Source organism: Pleurodeles waltl, chromosome 10, assembly GCF_031143425.1.
Source record: "Pleurodeles waltl isolate 20211129_DDA chromosome 10, aPleWal1.hap1.20221129, whole genome shotgun sequence".
Classification (NCBI taxonomy): Eukaryota; Metazoa; Chordata; class Amphibia; order Caudata; family Salamandridae; genus Pleurodeles; species Pleurodeles waltl.
Genome location: NC_090449.1, coordinates 571265138 through 571290791, shown reverse-complemented (window position 1 = coordinate 571290791; position 25654 = coordinate 571265138). Strand labels below are relative to the sequence as shown.

Below are 25654 nucleotides of genomic sequence, written 5' to 3'. Positions count from 1 at the left end.
CCAAAAAAGATGGCTGCACTAAAAGCTAGAGTTTCAAAGTTTCTCCATGTTGATCTTACTTAAAAATTCTAGAATAACTGGACGGTGACATCTTGTCCCTGGATTCATGATTCATATATAATGTTTAACTTTAGAAACACGTTCATCAGCTTGGACTATAACAATGGGACGATCGCTTCCAGTATAAATTACAGTATACACTGGGGGAAATGCCTCCCTTTGCTTCACCTTGAGTAGTGCTCTGAGGAAGCAAGCACTGACCTACAAGGATAACCGAAACTAAATCACATTTGCAGATAATCCTCTTCCAAAATTAGGTTGCTAGACCTCAAACACCATCCATATGACATACAATGTCTTGTTATAAAACTGAGGAAAAAATACAACCAAACGATGCAAGTTGGATGTAATCTCATTTTTGTTAGAAGAAAACTTGTGATTGTTTAAAGGAAGCAGGTACTTTTCAGTGTGACTAAGACTAAGGGCCTGATTACAACTTTGGAGGACGGTGTTAATCCGTCCCAAATGTGACGGATAGCCTGCCCACCGCATTACGAGTTCCATAGGATATAATGGACTCATAATACGGTAGGTGCTGTATCCGTCACATTTGGGACGGATTAACACCGTCCTCCAAAGTTGTAACCAGGCCCTAAGTTTTAATTCAGGCTGTAAATGAACTGGACTGCCCTCAAGACGTGAATCCAGTGTATTAAGAAACTTTACAATAAGGCTAAGGAGAAAGTCTAGAGCAAAAATCACCCAACTGGTTGTCATACTTATTGTCTAAGGCAACTTCAATTGCATTAGAGTAGCTAAAATAGAGCCCTCAGTATGGAAAAGTGAGCAGGAAACAAATGTTCCCAGAATGGAGCTGTCTCTATAGATGACTGGGGTCCTATAAGAAGTCACACTCATATTTTTCCAGTCAACGTAGATTTTCTGAAATGCTTACCTCTTCAGTAGGCATTTGTCACCTATGAAATATGAAGTCTCAGCTACAACTTTACATGGACATGGTAGTTGCTCACAATGAAATGTCTTTGCAGGATTGAATTTGTGCGTGGATTATTTTGGTTTGATATCAAATAAAGCCTTTTTTAACTTTAAAATCTCCAGTTCTTGGTATGAAGAGCAAAGATTTCCACACTAGCAAGCCTGGCAGTAGGCACAGGTATCACCAAGTGGGAGCTCCCATGATGAAAATTTCTCTCCACCTTCTCACCTTGACCAACACCCAAGTAATCTTTGCACATGAGACAAAAGCATAAGGCCAGGAAGAAGTTCAGTCATAGTGAATGCAAGACTCTGGTTCTGGACACAAATTAAAAAAAGGAAGTTGGGTGTTCAAACAAATAACAAACAGGTTCAGCCCGTTCCCCTAGCACCTTTTCAAACTGCAGTTAACAGATGCATGGATGTTGTTTAAGTTTCATTCTTATCTTGGGAGATAATCCATTTGAGCTAAAATATTCCATCCAAACTATGATGCCAGAAACACCATTCTCTAAATCCCATTCTAGATCACTCAAGGAATATAGCTCAATTTGATGTAGAGTGCCGATATATCATACCTCTGATGAGCCATATATTTTTAATATTACACAACAATTCACTCTTACAGACAACATGCTTTTCAGTGCATGGGAACCTGCCAATAACAATTCCAGATAATGTACAGGGCAGAATCTCTCAGACGGACTTTGACATCTCACTTTTCTACAGTGTGGTCCCAAACCCATTTATCTGGCATCGGTTCCCCTGTTTGGACACTTTACAACAACGTCTTCTCACTAAGGTCCTCCATTTGTTCAAAGTTCTGTTCTCACCTTTCTTGGGTAAAAATGAACTCCTCTGAATGGTACAGGGTGAAATGTGAGGACTGAGGTTGAAAGAAGACTAACAACTCTTGTAGGATCACATCCACTTCTTGAACTATGTTTTTTTGGAAGTGTGTTTTCCTTAGTCTACCCAGAAGAAACTTCAGAACACAAGTCCTCCTTTTAGCTACCAGCAGTCCCAAAGTCAATTCTCCTGACAAGGGTCATAGGCAACTATTTGAGGTTTTCAAAAAAATTCCAAAGACGGGATTTCCTCAATTGTCAATCTTGAATGTTACATCAGAGTTTGATTGCTCTGAGCCATAAATATGACCTCATGAAAAAAGATGACCATTGGAACGCATCTTATTTTCAGCCAAGTCCACAATAGCTTCAGCACCGATGTGCAGTGCCACAGTGTTGACCAAAAGGTGAGCACTTGAAGGACCACTTCTATTTTTCAAAACGTAACTGAAGGGCATCTTGATTAGAAATAAAAAACAGGAAAATCAAATATGCCTTGTTGAAATCAAAGTGCTTCAACCAAACTAATGATTTCAACCTTTCACTGGAATCGTGCATTTGCCAACTGCAGTAGGAACTGGTTGTTGTTTAAACCATGCACACCTGTAGCCTGGTCTGCCCTGATTTCTCACTTTTAGAAGACCTTTTTTTGACCTTTTACTGTGAGGGAGCCTCATAGTTTGGGATTTATCCACAGTAAGCCTATGGTAAAATGGTCTGTGCGTGTTTACCACCGGTGCAAAGGCTGCTGTGAGGCAGCAATGGTAGGAGGCCTACGGCTGGTTACACATGATCACATGCGCACACATGTATGCACCCATGTGAGGGCTGCTTGGGGAGGATTCCTGGCGTGCGCAGCCCAAGAATTGAACTTAGGTAGCCTGGCACAGAAGGGACCATGCAGACCTGGAGTAGGCCTTATGACATAGGTGTAGTGATACATCATTATATGCCATTGGGAAAGACTGGCCTAGGGTGCAACTCCAGTTTCCTATGGTCCACAGACTCCAGAGTCGCACCAATGTACACTGTAACCTATATAAAAAGAAGAATGTAGTAGGTTACAAAAGCATATTTGCACAGCTTATGGGTCATCCAGGGATGTAATCTTTCTCTGACGCGGCTCAGGATTGGGCCAATTACCGCTGTGTCCAGTTGCAGGAGCAGGGCCTTGCATTAATCAGCCAGCTGTCATTCTGAGCCAGGAACTGGGTCTGAGAGGATGCCATTTTGAGCTATCCAGAACACTGTGAAGGAAGGTTGGGACAGGGGTGTAGAAGTGATGTGGCACATCTAGATAGGCCAGAGGTGCAGCCCTGTTGGACACTTCTGCCCCCACGTGAAAGGTCTTGCACAGGCAAGGGCTCACTTTCTTGGATGTGCTTCTCTGCAGGACACTGGGACTGAAGACGGGCCTCATGGACAACTGGAAGGAAGAAGGCCCTGGCTGCCCACTGGGGCAAAGGATTTGTCCCTGAAGGACTCCAGACCCAATGGGGCACATTGCAGGGCCAGGTGAGCTGTCCCCTTACACCCCCTGAGGACCAGATGGGGGACAGACTGGGCCCGGGTACAAGAAGAGCACGCTGCTCATTAAAAATAAGGAAGGCACCCAGAGGAAAGGCTGTTGCAGGGTGTCAGAGGGACTGGCTCCCTACCCATTTGAGAACCATCAAGGCCCGGAGGCCTGAAGAAAGTGCTCCTGGTGGCCGGGCTGGCCACCAGGAGCGAAAAGACATCAAGATCATCAAAATCAGCCCAAGATATACCTGGGGGAAAGGTACGTGACCCTTGACACAGGAAGGACTGGAAGCAAAGCGTGTAGGGCTCCGCTGCTGATGCCAATGTTGCCACCAGGGTGGGCCAGGGCCTGGAGGCTGCCCCGAAGAAGAGTGGAGCCAGGAGCACCATTGCACATCCCTGGTGAAAAAGATGAGGTAACGAGGGAGCGCCGTAGCACTCCCTCGAAGATGCGGGGACCCGGATACCATCCTGGGGCCCTGTGAAGAATACAAAGTAAGGAAGCACCGTCCCGCTCCCTGTGAAGGTGAAGAGGGCTCAGGACCCCATCCCTAGGTGCCGAGGGTGCAGAGGAGGCGGGATGGCACCCCGATGTGTTTGCCTATGGGAGTGGGCAGAATGGAAGTGCCAAGCCGGCTCCTGCAGCAGCACAGGAAGGTGCTGGCTGTGCAGGGATATGGCGGGTGCAGCCAGGGGTGGGCTCCCTCTCCCGCTCCCCAACTAGGGACTTACCTGTGAAAGGGGGGTGTTCGGGTGGGACCGGACACCACCGAGGCGGTGTGCAGATCTCAGCATCAACGTAGATCTCCCCAATTGTGGGAGAGCCGCTCATCAATATGCATGCTCCAGCATGGAGCACCCATAATGCCCTGCTGGGCCCAGCCCATAATTTTAACCCAAAAGCTGCTCGTTATGGGTGTGTGGGGGCCCCAGGAGGATGTGGTCACCACCAACATGTCTTGCATGAATGGCTGGGGGCTGAAGGAAGAGCACAGCCTTCCCCCAAGGATTTAACCAATGTCCCCACCCTCAGTTTCAGGGGACGTGTAGACGATAACCGCTCAAAGGTTTCAACATGTTTCCAAGCCTAGTCCCAGCTGGAACCTTTGTTTCAGAGTAGTGGATTTGCACCCTTTAGCGGCGAAGAGCATGGCTGCAGTCCTTGTGACCTGAATGGTGATAACAACAGGATTGTTATAATGGGGAACAGCCTTTAGGGGTGAAAGGCTATAAATAAAGGTGTTTTTACAGTAATGAAAGCCCTTAGGGACAAAAGCTAAAATGGTAGCATGGTATACTAAATGTGTTTAAAAATGTAAAGACACCCTCTAGGGGTGAAAGATGGTATTACATTCTGATTAACAACCAAGTGATGTCCTTCCGGGAGTGTGTGAACTGTGCATCATTTTTATGGTGAATCGTTCAATGTAGATTAGGATGAACTTTGGCCCACACCCTTTAGGAGTGTGGATAGACTGTGTAGATCATGCTGAGAGTAATACTAGCAACGCCAACCACTCCAGTCTGCTTAGACCTGATCTTTGTTGATGCTTATTTGAGTAATGAGTCTGACAGCCACCAGTGATCAAAGTATTGCCAGTATCAGGTGCTCTCACTCCCAAGTTACATTCACATATTGCATTAGACTACAAGTGAATGTTTTGCAATGTAGGTGGTTGGTTTATATCTCCCCTTGGGAGAGATAAGAATGATTATGCAATGTCATCCAAAAGTAATTCCATCAACTTGTGTATGTGTGTAAATTGTTACGTAGAATTGAGTAGTGTGTGTGTGTGTGTGTGTGTAGTAGTAAATATACTTTTTCTTTATCAAAAGAAAAAGCACAGACTGGACAATCATTTGTTGACTGTTATTGTGTGCTCCTGAATGGTGATTACTAGCCCACACCACCTCCCTTGAGTAAGCCTTGGACTGCTCTGCAACACTACCTTATGAGAGTCAAGCGCTACAATGGGGTGTTTGGTTCCCAGTGGTGGTCGAGTGCGGACCCATTACTTGTGCAGGCCACATAACTAATGACCCACCCTCCACCAGTTCCAATCACTCCCCCTGCCCCAAATAATTAAAAAAATGTCCGTGGCATTTTTTTCTGCAATCTTATGGGAGCTCTGGGAGATTGCTGTGAATTTGGCTGCATTTTTTAAAACTTTTTGAGCCCAAGTGAGGGTCCCACTGGGACCCCACCTCCTGCCCAGGGCTAAGGGGGCAGTATATCTCTACCCTGGCCCTTTATGTTCATGTTTTAATTATAATTACAAATGCAAAACAGGATACTAGGTCCCTGTGTCCTATAATGGCTGCCAGAAACATTTAGCTTCATGTTGCTGGCAGCCAATCAGAGTATTTGCTCCCACTACAGCGTGTCTCCTGTGGGAGCAAATTAGCCCATGGGAAAACATCTGAATGCTCTAGTTTTGAAAAAATGGGTTAGAGGGACTCTTGCGAGAGTCCCTCTAACCCAACTGTCCAGATATACAAATATTTTTCTTGTTGGATATCTCAAAAACTACTGAACGGTTAACACGAAATCTCAAAAAGCATTGCTTTTTAGACAAAGATCTAGCTTCCTATTAAATTTTGTGTAATTACATTCTGGAGTTTTTATGGTTGTGCTGTTCAAAAAAGTCAATGCAAAATACATGGGGTTTTAGTGGTTTGGGACCCTCTTTTTTCTCAGCTCAAGCTTGATGGATTATCATGAAACTTTCCATGCACAGACTGAGCAAACGATAGTACTTTTTTTCAAAGGTTTTGTGAAGGTTCCTCAAATGGCGCTAACATAATTAGCAAAACAAAAAAGACATTTTTCTATGAAACTCTGACCTAGCCATATATATATAGTCACTGAAAAAAACTAAAGGATAAAGTGATGTTATAGTTTGATGAATATGTCAGTGACAACATTAACGTTTTGAACTAACAAAAACCATAGAAATTCACCAGCTATTGTTAGCCGAGCTAACTATAACTTGCTCCCCTGCCATTAATTGCTTATGACCTCACATATTACATCACTCATGACATATTCTATGACATAATTTATGACATCACTGATGACATAATTGATGACATCATCCAGTGAGTGTGTTAGTTTGTTTTATCGTTTACATAGGGGCAGGCAACTACTATATTACTTTTCTACATAATTCTGTGCAGCCTGTGCCTAGCTAATGGGTGTAAGTGTTTACAAAACAATTGTGCTTCTAACGCATCATAGGTGTGTAGAGGTATTGAACACGTTATAAATCTTTGTATTTAAGAGTAACTCTATGTGCAGGTGACAGCATGTTTCACACACTTTTTTGGTACTGTAGAAAATGTTTTCAACAGGGCAGATATTCTACATACTACATACTAAGCATTGGAAGCAGCCTTGAGTTTTTAGACAGCATGTCTCAGCATGACAGTTTGTACATAACACAGAAGACTATGGGCCCCAGGTACTAACCTATGTACATGTGCTTGCTTTGCTTCAAAGATGGGCTATCTGTAAAGTTTACACCCAAGTATGAAGTCTAGAGATAGTATGATCTTTAGCACCTTGAGAATTTAGGTAGTTTATGTGAATAGTCTCTCTGTGGACAAGGTTTGCATAGATTATACACTGTTTTTAGTAGATGCTTTTTAATACTCTGTGGTGTATTTCTTGTTAGAGTTTCACTATCTGCAAGCAGTGTGATGCAGAGTAAACTGTCTCCATAGCATAAACACTGTTTATAGTACCCACTTATCTACTGATATCCACTTCATTTCTCAATGTAGTTTTGGTGACTGGGAAGGGGTTTGATAAGACTGTCCGCCATAGGTCATTAGTATCTAAAGAAACTTGGTTTTCTCTGAACAGTTGGATACAGACTGAACTTCATGTGCAATAGAGGTTACCCTTTGATCTGTGGTTGTTAGTCAACATGAACTCAGCTACCCATGAAATGTATGGTATAAGGACAATATTGTACATAACAAAAGCTTGTTTCACCTATAGGGATTGTATGTATGATAGCATTAATGAAGCGTTATATTATTCTGAGCTCTTTGGCACTTAATTTCATAGCTCTAATGGTATGCTGGTTCATACGACAAGGTGTACAAAACAAGCTTGGATGATGTCTTGAGTGATTTCATCACTGCTAACATCAATTATGGTATTTGAGATGTCATCAGGGACATCATAAATGATGTCATAGAACAGGTCATGAGTGATGTAATATGTGAGGTGATTAGTCAGTTCATGGCAGGGGTGCACGTTATAGTTAGCTTTGCTAAATAGAACTGGTGAATTTCTGTGTTTTTTTGTTTGTTTGTTCAAAATGATAATGTTGTCGCTAACATATTCACCCAAGTATAACATCACCTTAACCTTTGTTTTTTCAGTGAAAAAAAATAAATATATATATAAATATATATATATATATATATATCGAGAGAGAGAGAGACACACACACGCGCAGACATATATATATATATATATCCAGAAAAATTGTGTATTTAAATCGCACACCAAGGGCTGCACATCATTCAATACCAGCTGGTAAAATACTCAAAAAACCACTTATTATCGATAAATATATATATATATATGTGTGTGTGTAAAATGTGTCATGGATAAATATGCAGTTAACCTATTATCACTCTCAGAACAAATAACACTTAGACACCTTGCCACACACAGACTTACATACACTAAACACCAAACAATTCTCTCCTCCCTACCCTACATCTCTAAAAATCATCAACAATAACCATTCACTGGATGGCCCCTTTAATAACAACACAAATGTTTATAGGTGTGACATATGGTTGCTCATGATAAACATTACATTCGATTCTTATACGCTAAGGTACCCACCTTCCTCAGTGCTACTGCAGCAATTTCCAGGCCTGATGTTTGTGTGTTAGCTTAATACATTCTGGGTTTTGTAGTCGTGCTTTGCTTCTGTTGAAAAAAATTAGACTAATACACCTGCAATCAATGATCTGTAGGTGAAGAGTTGAGGTAGGAGACAGTGTAGGTTGTCACATGCCTGCATTTTTTTTGTTTGAAAGAGAGCCCCCGCTCTTCTCAGCAAGGATTTAATGCAATTAAAGGGCCAGTGCTGGCAACTCTCAAGAGGAAATAGGTACTCTTGCCATTTAAAACTCCATTCTTCACAGCATGAAATACCTGGGGGCAAATGTATGAGATTGTCGCACAGTGCAGCACAGCTAGTCATCTTGCTGTGTCGAACTGTGTGACAGGGAAAGGGTAGGAATGTACCATATTTAAGTCAATAGGGTTCACTGCTGCTGTTTCCCCTTGCTCAGCACCCTTTTGGCTGCCTAGAACCAACGCAGGCAGCCTTGCACCATGGTGCAAGTGTGCCTCCATTGCATGCAAGATCGTTTTTTGTAGAAAGGGCCTTTTCCTGCACAAAAACAATTCCCTGAGACATATTCTTCTATCTATGTGTGCTGCAGAATGCATGAGAGTTGTGTGGGCACATCGTGCAAGGCCCATCGAATGCCTTCCCAGGGCAGAGGAAGGCAATGCAGCAATTTATGCTGTATTGCTTTACTTCAGATTTATGGAGGTTTGAGTCGCGCACGTACCACATTGCATGATGCAAATGTGTTCCAAACCACCTCATAAATATGTCCCCGAGTATCAACATGAACTGGATTTCAGGCTGATTATGTATTCTATCTCAAAATTTCCCATACCAACCATATTCTTATCTGACTCATTTTATTCAGTTTCACGTTTTCAAGGCCTGAACAAATTGTTTTCCAGTACGCTGATGAGATAATATGGGTTAGAACTTCATTATCAAGACACTAATGGTTTTGTCAATGCTTGTATAATCCAGCTATTATGTTAAATCATGATGGCCACTTTTAAAATGAATTTTGAAAATGATAAACCTTGTAGAATGATGTGTGCCATTCTATCCAGGGAGTCCCTCTGGGGAAGCTGAGAAGCTAATCATTAGATATGGTAATCTCTGCTAGTGCCCATTACAGAATGAGGAAATTCTGTCCCAAGGTAAAATCTATACTGCTAGGTTATTCTTGAGGGGTTAATTGCCAGGGTTAATTGCATTACCATCTGCAATATTCATGTTCCTACTTCTACTATTACTACTCCAACTACTACTGCTGCTCCTAAAACTCCTACTCCTACTATTACTGCCAATAATAATAATAATACAGTTGTATTATCAATATTAATGATAATAATAATAGCAATAACAATAATAATAGTACAATAACTTATACAGTAACACAGTGAAAATAACTACAAAAAGACTCCACACCAGTTTAGAAAAATAGACCATATTGATTTGTTTAAAATGAGACCAAACTGATAAAAAAATCAGATGAATACATCTCAAATTATTTCACTTAATGCACAGTGGAATCACAGTGCAAAATGTGGGTTTCAAAGCGTTCTCAATCCCAACCGGGGATTGCTTGGTGCACACGGCATCTGTCATGCCCAAGCCGCACCTGGTCATGTGTCTTCAAGGGTCCGCCAGCACCGGCGCTTGCAGGAAAGCAAGTGGCCAACAAGTCTGCAGGCAAGCGCACAGACCTCTCGCTCAAGATCAGAATCTCAGTGCTTTTCTAGAGGCACAGGAGCTCAGGTTGCTTGGTTGGTGTCTGCACACAGCGTGGAAACTGCTCACAGGAGTGGGCAGCCTGACACGTTGACTATTGTCATCCAGGCAACCCAGCGAGGTTGCACAGCAAACGTTTCTCTCAGTAATTCGACGTCAGGGGTAACAGATGTGGAAAGGGTTACCATAGTGATGCACTCAATCTTTCAGTCATGCTGGGTCGGAGCAGGGTCGTCGACGCTTGATCCTAGCGAATCGTTCGGATTTGAGCCATACAAAGTAGAAAACTGGCTCAGGAGAGATGTAGATGCAGGATTATGTCAGACTCCTCATAGAGTGGAGTCCCTGGGCAGGAATTGCAGTCTTTGTTGGCCCTGAGACTTCGGAGAACACAGGTCAAGCTAACAAACCATTGGAGAGCACTTGGAAGGAAGGCAGAGTCAGATAGCAGCAGGCAGCAGGGCAACAAGCAAAAAAGCAGTCCTTCCAGAAAAGCAGTTCTTCCAGAAAAGCAGTCCAGTTGAGTCCTTTAAGCAGTCCAGCAGTCCCTCGGACAGGGTTTCAGTTCAAGATCCAGGAGTGTTTGTTGTGGTGGGATCAGAGACTCAGTACTTATAACCAAATAAACATTTGAAGTGGGGGAAGCTTCAAAAAGAGGTTTTGAAGTTTGCAACTTACCATTTCAACCCAGCCCTATCTGCCAGACTTTCAGTTGGGGGTAATCAGTCCTTTGTCTGGGGTCAGGTCACTACATTTTGATGTGTAACTGTGAGCCCTTTCCTCCATACCAACCCAGGATGGGTCGTCAGAATGCAGACCTAACCTTCCTGTGTTTGTGGCTCTCTGGGAGGAATGCACAAAGGTTAGCTGTCACCTAGTTCAGACGTGTATTGGATACACGCTTTAATGCACAATGGGCCAGATGTACAAAATACCTATTTTGCATTTTCTAAATAGTGAATCCTATGTATAAAAATAGAGATTTCCTCATAGCGATTCCTACGAACTAGGAATCATTATTAGGAACTTGCTATTTAAGAAATACACTACCATTCAATCCTATGGACCTAAAGGCCCATAGGTATGAATGGTTTTGCATTCCTAAATTTGCTATTTCCTAAAAGGAAATCACAAATTAGGAAATGCAAACCCAAGGGTGCCAAGGGGCCTACAGACCCACCGCGATGCACCTAAAAAAAAAAACCATGTATAGGGCTACATGGCGCTTTAAGAAATGCATTTTTAATGCATTTTTTAAACTTGCACATAGTTACCATCGACTTGGAGTCTATGGTAATAGCATTTCCTAAATGCTCATTTCACATTTAGGAAATGCTTTGTACATGTGATTAGGATATCACATATAGGAAATCCCTCTGTGCGGTTTCCTATATAGGAATCGCAAAATTAGATTTCTACTGGGTACAAATGGTATTTTGCAATTACCTATAGGCCATCGTACATACAAAAAGGAAATTTAGCATTTCTTAATGGTGATTGCGATTTAGTCCGTTAAGAAATGTTAAATCCTTTCGTACATCTGGCCCAAAGAACAGTGAGAGCAGAGAAATGTCCACCTCCTCAAAGGGGCATTACTAAAATACCAATACTAAATCCACCTTTACCAATAAAAAGATTTATCATTAGCATTCCAAAGATATGAAACACGAGGTAGCTACTCCTTTCTGACCAAGAATTACAGCTTAAAAGTATATTCCTAATGCTGGCCACTGAAAGGAGCAGGTCTCACATTTTGTGAAAAACTACTTTGGGATTTTTCACTTCCAGGGCATGTAAAACTTAAAAGTACATGTCTTGATTTTTAAGTACAGTGCATCGTTCCGTGTTGGTCATGCAGGGCTACCTTAGGGGTGACATATGTAATAAACGGGGAGTTTAAGGCTTGGCAAGGGGTTTTAACTGCCAATTCGGGGTGGCAGTAAACTGCATAGACAGGCCCTGCAATACCAGGCCTGGTCGATAGAAAACTATTGTGGGTCGATAGGAAACTATTACGGGATTTGCTAAAACAGTTAGGGATTAGTTCAGACTTATTATTTCTCCTGCAGGGGTCTGCATTCTCAAAACTGGGCCCAATTAATTTTAGATACGAGTGGTTCACTCTCAAAAAAGATCCCTATAAAAAATGGACTTTGACAAGGTTGTGTGCTGGCCCCAATACTATTTACATTATTTTTGTCAGACTTGCCAGAGCTGCTGAAGGAGGTTAAAGATCTATGCCCAAAACTGGAGGGAATCCATGTTTCCTGTTTATTATACACTGACGATCTAGTGATAATGGATATGACGCAGCTAGGGCTACAAAGGAAACTGGAGGTTTTTTATTCCTATTGCCAAAGGAAAAAATGGTAGCAAATACGGATAAAACAAAAATAATGTCAATAGGGAAAGAAAAGAGAGCCTTTACTTACGTTCTAGGAGGAGAAAAAATAGAGAAGTTAAAAAAATATAAATATTTAGGCATGTGGTTCGACTCTGATTTGAGATGGAAAGATCATATTGAAGCCCTAAAAAATAAAGCACTATCATTGGTCTGGGGTTTGAGACAATTTAGTAGTAAATATGGGGGACCCTCCCTCCAGCCGGTTATTTCTGCTTTTAATGCCATGGTACGCCCCCAGTTTCAATATGGGGTAGAAGTTTTAACATTCTCGGGGAAACAGAAGAAGGAATTTGCGTAAAGCGAATGTTATCGCTGCCTCCTTTAAGTATGATACAAGCTATAAGAGCAGAATGTCAAATGACATCATGGACTTATCGTGGATTGCAAGCAGCACTGAAGTTTTGTTTAAGCATAAGAGATGAGGGGCTTTGTAAGATTGCGAGATTGTGTAAAAAACAAATAATAACAAGCGAGTTATACTGGGCGATACAAGTGCGAGGACGGTTAGAAACGATCTGCGCCCTCTTAGGCTTACCCAGTAACCACTGGTGTGGAGAACAAATTACAAAACAGAACCTAAGATTAATAGTGAAGGAAAGGGCAAGAGAAATAGATCAGAAGTACCTGGAAGGTAAAATTTCAACCCAGGCTATGGTGGGTGGATGGAGGCACCCAGAAAATTTCCCCTATATAGAGGCTCTACCTGACCCAAGAGTAAGGGATGCAGTGCAACAGCTCAGAATTGGGTTACACCCAGGTTATAGGGATCCCAAAGTAAAAGTATTTCTCAAGAACTACTTCAGAAATGTGTCACGCAACATCTACTTTAAGATTGTTATTGGCTATTAGAAGTGCATAAAAAGTTTTTAAGACCAATTTTTAAGGAGTATAGTATTATTAATCAGGATCAAGGGCTCAAGCTGCTAGTCGATATGAGGTTTTTGAATGTAACTTGCAGGCTAGGTCGATTTTAATTGGATGAAGGGGGAATTTAATGGGTTTAACAGGGCACGGTGTAACAAAGGTAATAATGGTGGGATGAAGAGATTCAATGGTTGCACATTGATTATTTAAAATTCTACAGGCAGCCAGTAACAAAGAAAATTTGCTAAGTTGTAGCGAGGCGAGATTAAAATACAGAGCACTTTATATTGAAAAAGCACTTTCTGAAATTGTAAGGATTTAAAACTTATAGGAATCATATGTGGGTCAATTTGATAGGTATGTTGTACCCTGAAGGTTTAGTAGGCAAATTAAATTTATTTAAGGTTGAAAAACTTAATGAATTATGTAAATAGAGTTGGTTGATAAGGACTAGAATGCATTTGGAATGTGTATGTGACTGCATAATGCAATAAGTAACTTTTAATGAATTTTGTATAACCTGTTGTTTTTATACTTTTAAGTATGATGCCAAATAAAGACTTTATTATGATGATGAATATCCGGCCTGAGATATGGTTAAGGGGCTACTTATCTGGATGGCACAATCAGTGCTGTAGACCCACTAGTAGCATTTAATCTACATTCACTGAGCACTTGTAGTGCACTTGACTAGGGACTTTTTAGTAAACTAAATGTGCCTATTGCCAACAGGGTACGAGCCCATATTAGCATGTTTAGGGGACAGAGCACAAGCACCTCAGCACTGGTCAGCAGTGGTAAAGTGCGCAGAGTCCTAAAATCAGCAAAAATGAGTTCAGAAAAATGGAGGCAGGCGGGCAAAAAGTTTGGGGCAGAATACCCTACGCCAAACCTGGGTGAGGTGCAGTTTGCCATGCTGATTCCTATAGGAAGTGACAAATTCAAGATTCATAATTCTGCACCCGCACATAGAAGTATATCTGTGGGTGCAGATTTACTACTTTTTCATGAAATGGTTCACACTGGGTTTATTTTTTCTAATTTTATTTAATAGGTCTTTCCTATCTGAATATCAAAAGGAGGAGCCTGACGCCCATGTGTCAACTGACACAGACAGGTTGAGGCAATGCCAAGGGAGAATGCAGCCATTTCTTTCATCCTTTAACGTGAGAGGCAGCACCTGCTCCCGCACCTCTCTCCATTTTGACTAAGGCTTGTGGCACCAGAAGGCACTTGAGGGACATTGGGAGCTGGCAGCAGAGAAAGTTCACTTTCTGGACTGTAACCGCAACTGAGGCCCACAAAGGGGGCATTGTCATTGACTGGCCAGTTCCCAATATTCCATCCATGTCATAATGATGATAACAATAACAATGCTCATAATAATGATAATATTAATAACTATCGTCATCGTCATCCTCATAAGATTAACTGTAAACTCGTCTTAAAATGGCCATAAAAAGTAACCAGTGTATATCATATGAAGGCGTGATTGTCTATCTGCTAAATATTCAGACAAATACGCATACGCGCTTTGTACTACAGGTGTACTATCTTACTACTGAAATCGAAATAATTTTTGGAAGATGGTATTTTACCAATGCGGCTTTTGTAGCTAATGAATGCACCGAAAATGTGTTCTGCTGGCTGTATTTTTTACCACCTCAGTGTTTACCCAGACAGTATTTCCATCTTGCTAGCATTAGTAAATCAAAATCGCAATACTTCTGCTCAATAAACCAGAAGTAATATTAATCTTGGTAGAGCTATAATTTTCCACCGGTGACAATTTTAAATATTGAGGGTTTTGATGTTTGAACAGGCGGAGATTAGTTGGTGTAATTAGAGCAGTGGAGAATGTTAGCTCCCACCATTACCATTTTATTCTCTGGGAACTCCATTGACGATTTTTAAATCTGCCAGTTATGATTCATCCATGTATGGGACATGCAAACCCTGCCTCTTCATTGGCATCGAGGGCACACTCATGGGTCGATGCATCTTTGGAACAAGAGTTTTCAATGTATATTATTTTCAAAATACTATTGACACGATACATGGGCCTTTGCTCTTCTGCCTTGTTCTTGAAAACAGATAAACTCCACCAGTGTGACGCGTAAGGAGAATGAGATGTGGGACATCCGGCTGCACGCAATGGTCCATCTGGGGTCAATCATTCTGGTGGACGTGCTCTTCCACTTCCTGTACATCCTGACCATCCCCTCTGACTTGAAGTTTGTAAACCGTCTCTCGGACTGGTCAATAGGTGGGTCAAACACTGTGATTCTCTCTGTTCCTTTGCTGATTTTCGAACCTAGTCTATCAGTCTGAGAATGGCCGTCTTTATCAACTGCTCAAGAGCTTCTAGTCAAGTTAGGTAACTCCATTCACATCATTCATCCACTTTTAAAGTCATGAGCTTTACAATTTATAGGAACTTTTTCAAAATGACAATTCAAAACTTGTTTTTAACACAGCTAACATCTACAGTACAACTCAAGATCCTTCCCGCTATCACACAGTTACCAGGTGCCAACGGTTTGAGGGCTTGCTGATTGCCTTATTCTGAGCTTAAATTGGGATCATTTTATGTATTTTTGTTTTTTAATGTTTGCCTCTTTCCAAATCTACAGATAATCCACTTTCCGCGTCCTGTTTAAATGAAAAATTAGCTTGAAAAACGGCCATGTAGAACTAACATCAGAAAACACAATGCCTTTTTTATCTGGAGGGCTAGGGGAAAGTGAGAAATGTTTTCATAAGGGCACATGTTCGTGCCATCCCTTTCAATGATCATACACCAAAAAGCAACCGTGCCCTTACCAAATGCTCCCCAATTTAGGGCAGATCACCTCAGCATTGAGAGACTTCTCTATTATGGGTGATATGTCTATCCCAATAAGCCCCGGATAGGACCCAAAAGGCAATTTTTGTTTGTGCCATTGGCGGCCCCTTACATGGAGCCCCCTGCCTGGCACTGGGTATGATGGCCATGCCCAGGGAACACTGGTCCCCTATGCTGGCCATTGGGGTGGTGGGCATGACTCCTGTCTTTACTGAGACAGGAGACATTTTTGTGTGGTAGTGCATCAGGAAATGACGCTAGGCTGGTTAGTGGCATATAAATATATAAATATGCCACTAACGACCATAACGTCATTCCTGGCCCACTATCGCCTTTTCCCCTCCCGCCTTCCCCCCGGTTAGTATCTTTTCTGTAGACGCTAGCCTGTTCTTTGCGCTACAGTGTGGCATTCCATTAACATGGTGCCTGGCTGGCGCTCTGGAATGGCGCTAACGGGTGCTATGGATTTTGACGCAAGACTGCGCTAACACAGTCTTGCATCAAAATCCATAAATATGGGCCATAGTGGCTTGGATATATATGCACACACTAAAATTCAAGGAAAGCTGGTCTGTGCCATCCTTCTGTGGTCAAAACTGTGACATTCTTGTGTTCTCAACAGCACACTACATCAGGGCCATGCAAGTGTATGCCCAACTTCTGAATCATGCTTGATCTATTTGATGAGGAGTAATAAGTGACGTACACACACCCATAAGATTCATAAAACCAATTCTCACCCTAACTATGGGACACTAGTATTTCATGGAGGAGCGGAGACAGGGGAGCCTTGTGGTCACACAGTGTATCTGAGGACAATAGATATAAGGTGGTCAATTCATAGGCTCCAGGGACTGCTTGTTAAATCCACCCGGTCATCTCTCCTCCATGGCTGCGACTTACTTTGTCAAAGGTCACCCCCGATGGATCACCTAATTTGGGCCTCTATTCTTCACCTGACACTGTGATGGAAGGCTACAGCTCAGGTATTTGAAAGTAGCGTGCACTCTGACATTGTATTGTGCAGCAGTGAGCAGGCCGGGAGGTGTAATGTCTGTCGGGCCTCCTGGTTGCTCTCACCTCCGTATTTGTGCATATCGAATGTTGGGTAAACTATTACAAATTAACTTCAAGTATTTTAATATTATGAGTACCGGCCATCTGAATTTCAGTATTTTAATTGCAGTCCTGGTGAACTCGGAAGTAACCTCATTTTCGGGTGTGGCCATGATGGAAAATGTAGTGCATTGTCCAGTGACCAGTGCATTACATTTAAAGTGTGTAACAAAGATTCATCTTATTCATGTATACTTTGACAACACACTATGGCCCATATTTATGAAAAGTTTGTGGCCCCTTTGCGTCATTTTTTTTTACGCAAAAGCAGCGCTAACTTAACTCCATATTTATATTTTGACGCCAGACCCGTCTAACGTCAAAATATCTAAGTTAGCGTCATTTTGTGGGAGCGCCAATCCACCTTACGTCGTATTGCGACAATGATATGCAAGCTAGGCGTTCCCTTACAAAATATTATGCTAGCCTTCCAGCTCCATATTTACCTCCTGACGCAAAAACGACACACACACTAAGGAAGCGGTGGTAGCCCATTCCCTGTAAGTATACGTGCTTGACTGTTGTGTGCCACTGGGGGCCTCTTACATGGTCCCCCTGCCTGGCACTGGTTCTGTTGAGGTTGTCCTGGGGACACTAGTCCTCTGTGTTGGGCACTGTGGTTGTGGTACTGTCTCCTATCTGTTCTTAGGCAGGTGACATTTTTTTGGCTGCTTGTGCAACTGAAAAATTATGCTAGGCTGACTAGCAGCAGATTTTTTCCCACCTATCAGTCTAGCGTAATTTTTGGCCCACTAGTACCATTTTTTGTAACGCCATCCATCACCGGTGAGCGTCATTTTCTGTGATGTTAACTATTCCTTAGTGCCATTATGTGCCATTTTTTAAATATGGGGCACGGATGGCGCTAAGGAATGATGGTAGCTGTGTTAAATATTTTGACGCACAACTGCACTAGTGAAGTTGTGCGTCAGTTTACATAAGCATGGGCCTATATTTGAAGTGTGTGACAAACATGCAACTTATTTATATATGATCCTTTAGAGTTTTCAGGTTCTATTTAGACAAATGCCTTTCGGGGCCTATCCGTGGCTTATTGGGATAGATATATGACCCATAAAAGAGGAGTCTCTCAATGCTGAGGTGATCTGCCCCTAAAATGAGAAGTATTTGGTAAGGACACATTTGTTTTTTGGTTTATGGTAGAACTAACATCTCTTGTTGATTGTTTTTATGTATATTAGGACCTCCCATGAATGGGCCTTAAAATTATTTGTTTTTGCACTTGGGGAACCTCACAATATTTCCTTTTGTTTTTTATGTTTATAGCTGGCTTAGCATACTTCAATCTGGTGTATGATTGGGTGAAGGCTGCTGTGATGTTTGGAGTTATCAATACCATCTCCAGGCTCGATCATCTTGACCCACCTCAGCCTCCAAAATGTATCACCATGCTCTATGTCTTTTCTGAAACGTAAGTTTGTGTATGCATTTCTTGTAATCATTGAAAGAAGAACTGTGGTCTTAAGCGTTCTGGTTACTAGCCGGAACTCCCTCTTCTCATAGAAACTGTTCTAGCAGACCAGTGATCTTGGTTGGTTACTTATCTTCATGTTCTACTCTGAGACCAGGGTGGTGTACATTTTGCTTACAGGCATCTGCTGAGACCAGTCTTCCAGTGTGAAGAAGGCTTGACATTGTAATTTCCACAGGAAATGATCATCGCTCTATCTTCCTTCCTCTTCCATTTGCATACATAACATCTGAGGGCAGATTTACAAATTTTTCATGCAACGCAGCAAGGCAACTTGCTGCATTGCTTGAAAGGGAGAGAGCAAAAAGGTGCCATATGTATTAAGATCTGTTGCACTTCTGCATCTCCCAAAGCTGGAGCACTGTTTGATGTCAGGAACCAAGGCAGGCACCCTAGAGTCATGCTGCAAGATTGTCTGCATTAAAGTGGGATTTGTTTTGTGCAGGGCGGGATATCTCCGGGTGGACATAGAATTTGGTCCAAACCCAGGTTTACAAGTCTTTGTAAATCTGAGTTTTTGTCAAAATACATAGGGGCATATTTATGCTCTGTTTGCGCCGGATTTGCGTCGTTTTTTTTTACGCAAATCCGACGCAAAGCTAACTCCATATTTATACTTTGGCGTTAGACGCGTCTAGCGCCAAAGTTCTTGGAGTTTGCGTCATTTTTTAGCATGGACACCTACCTTGCGTTAATTATATGCAAGGTAGGCATTCCCATCTAAAAAATGACTCCCAGGCCTGTGCGCCTTATTTAAACTCCCGTGCAAAAATGACGCACGGGAGTGGGCGGGTCAAAAAAAATGACGTCCAGCCGCGTTTGCGTCATTTTTTAACGCCTGCTCAGGGCAGGCGTTAAGGGACCTGTGGGCTCAGCCCAGGAGGACGCCCAAGGATGGAGGGACCCACCCCAGGGACATTAAAGTAAGTGAAGGTAAGTATATTTTTAAAAAAAATTTTGTGGCATAGGGGGGCCTGATTTGTGCCCCCCTACATGCCACTATGCCCAATGACCATGCCCAGGGGACATAAGTCCCCTGGGCATGGCCATTGGGCAAGGGGGCATGACTCCTGTCTTTGCTAAGACAGGAGTCATGTCAATGGAGGGTGGGAGTAAAAAAAAATGGCGCAAATCGGGTTGAGGCAGATTTTTTGCCTCAGACCGACTTGCCCCATTTTTTGACGCCCAAGCTCCATTTTCCCCTACGCCGGCGCTGCCTGGTGTGGGTCATTTTTTTGATGCACACCAGTCAGCTCCGCCGGCTAACGTCATTCCATAAATAAGGCGCCCGCATGGTGCTTTGGAATGGCGTTAGCCGGCGTTAAACTTTTTGACGCACAACTGCGTTGGCGCAGTTGTGCGTCAAAAAGTATAAATATGGCCCATAGTTGGGTGCATGGGAACGCCCATGCTCCACCCATGTGACACCTACCCAACAAAAACTAATGCAAGACAGTACTATATACTGAGTTGCATCACCTTGTATTTACTAAACTATGCAAAGTTACACAAATCAACTCGGTGGCATTAGTAAATGACAAAATGTATTTTGTGTCAGGGCTGCCTAATAAATGTGACACAACCCAATGGAAAAATCTTGGTAAATCTCTGCCCTTATGTGAAGATAGGTCAGCAATGGAAAACCTCTTGCACTGGCATTTAGTGCCTTTTTTAAGATGGTGTTCAATCTTCGTACTCTTGCATCTGGATGGTGGTAAGACTCTGCTCCATGACCTCTCAGACTACATTTAATATCCCCTAAGAGTAGGACACCATCAAACTGCGGATTATCCCCATATCTACCAGGACCACCACAACACTGCTCCAATTCAAGAAAACATTGAAGATGTCCCTCTTTAAAGAACACTACACCACAAGGCAACAATTGTTCACAAACTGGCTACCTCTCATATCACTCATTGTCTTTATGCTTGTCTTTGACCCTGTACAGCAGTCTACTGCCTATTGGCTAGATTCACACTATAGAAATGCCACATACAGACACATACATACATACATGTAAAAGTGATCAAATTTGCAATGAACACAATAAAATCACTCACACAGCCCTTATGCCGGAACATGTCAGTAAAAGTATCTGTAAAAGGGTTCTGTTTGAGCAGAGCCCTCTCCTGATGTCACGAATACACAATCATTACAAATCTTATGATCCATCATTTTCTTTCTTTTGCCAGGAAAAGGCTGGCAGAAAACTAGTGTTGGAGTCCAAAAGGGGGCCCCTGCACTGCCTACGACCATGTCGCAGACAGTGCAGGGGCCTCCCTGTCGAGCACCCTCAGAATGCACACTGTCTTCTATGCCAGACAGTGTGTATTCTGAGGGTGCTGGGAGCTTCCTCTGTGCGACCGCATTGGCCTTGGCCCCATAAGGAGCCAAGGCCAGTGCTGCCACATGGTTTCCACTGGGTTGACCGATGGAAACCACAGATTTGTGAGGTTTCCGTCAGTTAGCTCAGTGGAAACCTTGTTATAGGGCCAGGAGGAAACCGTCAACTCTGCGCCGTTCTCCTATGTACGGGTCTGGTGGTCCAGGTTCAAGACTGCCAGACTCATAATGAGGCTCTTAGATCTAACTGATTGCAGGCATTCAGTTGGTTTGGATGGAAAGGTTATGGCAACCTCATAAAGAAATCGTCCCTTTCTAGATGAGTTGCTCAGAAACTTAGGAATATAGTTGGACCAGAAACTCTCCTTTGAATTCTCATATGAGAAGTTCTAGTTCATGTGTGTCTCTATTCTCTGGGCACTCAGAAACATGCTTGCCTTCATCCTACATGTTAATTCCCCGTGATATTGGGGCGATGAGTTTTTGGGTGTGTATGACAGAATATTATAACCAACAATATTGAGGGATACACATATCATATCAAAAATATTATTTTCCATGATTTCGTACTCTTAGACCTGTAAAGGAACATCAAAAATATTGTGTCAAAAATATCATGAAGAAAATATTGACCAGGAGCCAGTAAGAAAATTGTTTTTTAATAAAAATCGGCTTTAAACTAATTTAATAAAAAAAAAAAGTAATATGACATAAAAAAATATAATAATGAATACATATGTGATTAGATATAAAATATAACAATAAACAATTTTTAAATACATATAAGTGTAAATATTAACAATAAAATAAACGGAAAACATATATACGGCCAACACAAATATGTAGCCTATTATAAATATTATAATCCATGTATAAAAATGTTTGTAATACACTAAGGGCCTCATTATGACTTTGGCGGTCCTTTTACAGGACCGCTGAAGCCGCTGCAGGCAAAAGACCGCCAATACTGGAGGTCTTTTGCCTTTCATATGAGGAGTTTTCCACTGGGTCAGTGGGCGAAAATTGCGTTTTCGCCAGCTGGCCCAGCGGAAAACTCACCACAACATTGACTCAATTACGAGCCGGCGGCAAAGCATCATACTGCCCATAATTCGGCCCAAGTGCATGGGCAGTGTAGAGTCCCCCAGGGGACCCCATGATGCCCCATTACGCCAGCCTTGCCATGGCGGTGTTACCCACCATGGAAAGGCTCGCAGATGGGGACTCGTAATCCCCAGGGCAGCGCTGCTTGTAGTGTTGCCCTAGTGGATTACAACCGCCACGACCGTCAGGCTGCAGGCTGGCGGGTGCCTAGTGGTGCCGGCTGTTGGACCGTGGTGGTTCAGCCGCTGTCTTAATGGGGAGGTCGGACCGCCCTGTCTACGGCGGTCCAACCGCCATTGCGAGGCTGGCATTCTTAAAACCACCAGCCTCGTAATGAGGCCCTAAATGTAGAACTAATATACACATATATTGTTAAAAAGAAAATAATATTTTAACAATTTAAAAAATGTATAAAATAATATTGACTGAGTATATATATATATATATATATATATATATATATATATATATATATATATATATATATATACACACACAAAAAAGTGACGCCACACTCTGTGAACCTCTTATGACATCAATTTATAAATATCTTTACAATAGCACCACCAACATTTTTAGAGCTTCATTGTCTTTCTCATGGTACGTGAGTCCTTTCTTTAGTTTCTTTAAATACTCCTTCCTCTGTTGCCAGTTAGGATGCGTTATGGGAGATGTAGTTTCTCACTTTAAAAAACACAAATATACAGATTCATGCATGCCCTTATCTTAGTTGCAGACAAGCATAACATATATCACATTATGGTATATTCTTGTTCTAATGGGATCAGTGCTCATCACCTGAGGTCACTGTGCAAATGTCCTTTGTCTAGTACATAAAACGTGTGCAACATCACACTGAGAACACCTAGTGGTATTACCTCTCAACTCTGTCTAGTACCCCATGCACAGTGTGTAAATGGGTCTAGTACACAAGCACACAATCTCCCAACCATATCAATGTGTGTGTCAATTGTTGTTTACATCGTAGCAGCATCCAGATGCCATTCTATTTTCATAACAAACAATTTCTAGAATACATACTCATTCAGTCATGGACATATATATTATACCACAAAATTGATAAGTGCACAAAAGGTTCTTCACCATTGTTAAGTCCATACGGAGTCTTAGGGCCTAATTAAGAGTTTGGCAGATGGGAACACCCATCTGCCAAACTGAGACACCTCATGTTATTAGCTGTCAACTCTGTCTAGTACCCCATGCACATTCAATATGATAAATATCTCATTCAACCACGCCAAAATAGATTTGGGTGAATTACAGAAAATAATTGGTGAAATGGAAGAGAGGGTGTCAATTAACCCAAACAAAGAGGAGATTTACAGACTGAGGAAAGAAATGAAAGCATGCTTGGAGAAATATTAAGAGGAAATTCAGCAACGGAAGAGAAGGAAGTTAATACAGGATGAAGTGGATTATCAGCATAGGGGAATATTGACATTTGCTAAGAGATTTGATACTCTAAAATGTGACTACAGTCAAACCACAAATAAAGGCCAATTTACAACGAGTGATGTTACTAGTGAATCAGACATTGAATTAAGGGCCCGATTTATTAAATGTTTGCGCCGCCTTAGTGTCATTTTTTTATGTAAAAGCAGTGCAAATTTACAAAATACAATTATATTTTGTAAATATGCGCCACTTTTACGTAAAAAAAAATACGCTAAGGTGGCGCAAACTTTTAATAAATCAGGCCCTAAGTGAGGGGGAGGGCCCGAGCACAACAAATCCTTGCATGAAGGTAACTATTTTAGAGGAAAGAAGACTGCTGTATCTGGACCAAAGGAGATCAGGGGAAATGGGGCAAGGGAGAAGCTGAGGTTGTGGCCCTGGATGAGGAGAATCAAAAGAACCATAAAAACAAGAAGGGCCCAACGAATTAGGGCAATATTCACTTCACAATCTGAAGAAGAAGACATAAACATGGATTCTAATCTAATTGTTAACTTGTCTAATTACAAATTAACAGAACTGAATAACAAGGATTAAACAAAGGACTATCATTTTGCCCAGAATTACATTTTGACTATACCGAGACTAGAATAGATGTTTACAAAAACAGCGCTATACTTTTTGCCGCAAATCTGTGTTTGTGCAGTTTTGCAGCAAAAAGTATAAATTAGGCCCTTAGTTTCTACATTAGGGATACAAGTGACTTTCTACGGATACAGGCAAATACTTCTTGGAATTAGAAATATCTGTTAGTAACTGTTGACGCAGTGTCACTCAATATATCTAAAAGACATTAGTTGGATCTAAAGGGATGTGCCTATTTCTTGTAAAACATAGTGTGGAAGAACTGCAACACACACAAATGTTATCAGTGATTGAAATGTGCCTGACAAACAATATATTCCTATTTAACCATGAAATATACCACCAGCAATGTTGAACTGCCATAGGCGTTTCTTTTTCCCCAAACTATGCAAATTTGACCATATGTTAATGGGAGAAGAAAAATGCATGGGGAAAGAACAACCAAAAAGCACTGGAAAAAATAATATTATGGATCAGGTACATTGATGGTTTGTTCTTGATTTGGAACAGTGAGACTCAGGAATTCATTAGGAATTTTGAAAGCCTCAATTTGAATGATTTGGGTCTTATGTTTCACATGCACAACCAGCAAATCAAATCTACATTTTCTGGATGTAAAGGTAGATGTACAAGAAAAACAGATGCACACCACTCTATACAGGAAAGAAACATCTATAAATAGCCTATTACTTGGAAAGAGTTTCCACCCCAAATCTCTAATCAAATTCATACCATACGGGGAGATGCTAAGGATGAGAAGGAACTGTTCCAGAGACATATTTGAGGAAACAATCAAAAGAGTAAAAGCAAAAGACTATAAACAAAGGGTGTCACATGAGAGCCTACAGAAAGTGAGACTGAAATCCCCTGCGGACACCCTAATTATACAGAAAGACGAAAATATTACAAAAGTGGAGGAAGAAATGGCCTCTAGGTAGATACTGACATACAGTAGAGACTTACAAAATTAAAAATACCTTGAGGAAATAGTGGCATCTAATAGTGAAAAACCCCAACATTGGCACACGAATAGGCAATGGACCACAAGTGACATACAGAAAAGTGCAGTCATTAAAATATAAACTGGTCAAAAGTAATTTCCTGAACATTCTGCCACAACATTGATTAGAATCACAACAAAGTGTATTCACTAAATGCATTAATTGCATGCAGAATTGGTACCAACAAGAAGAGCATCATGGATCGATAACATATAACTATTACAATTGGGAACAAGATTACGTGCAATTCACAATATGTGGTTTATGTAATTGAGCGTGCTTGTGGGCTTAACTATGTGGGTGGCACAACATGGATGTTGAAAAAGAGGATACTGGAGCATGTCCAAGCAGTAAAACATCATGGGCCCTGTTGGACTTTTGCTTATGCAGTGCCATCCCCAGTCTTTTTGCCTCCTGCCTCCTATTTTTTTCTGACCTGTTG

The 25654-nt window shown here is 41.8% G+C and overlaps 1 protein-coding gene across 3 annotated transcripts in view; it reads left to right on the top strand.

The window, feature by feature from the left end:
- The window catches only part of HHATL (hedgehog acyltransferase like), a 337378-nt gene that overhangs the window by 72724 nt on the left and 239000 nt on the right, over window positions 1-25654 (top strand). For all 3 annotated transcript variants that reach the window (XM_069211017.1, XM_069211018.1, XM_069211019.1), the window contains exons 7-8: window positions 15342-15513; window positions 18496-18640. In XM_069211017.1, the coding sequence (XP_069067118.1) occupies window positions 15342-15513; window positions 18496-18640 (317 nt within the window). The remainder of the gene's footprint in view (window positions 1-15341; window positions 15514-18495; window positions 18641-25654) is intronic.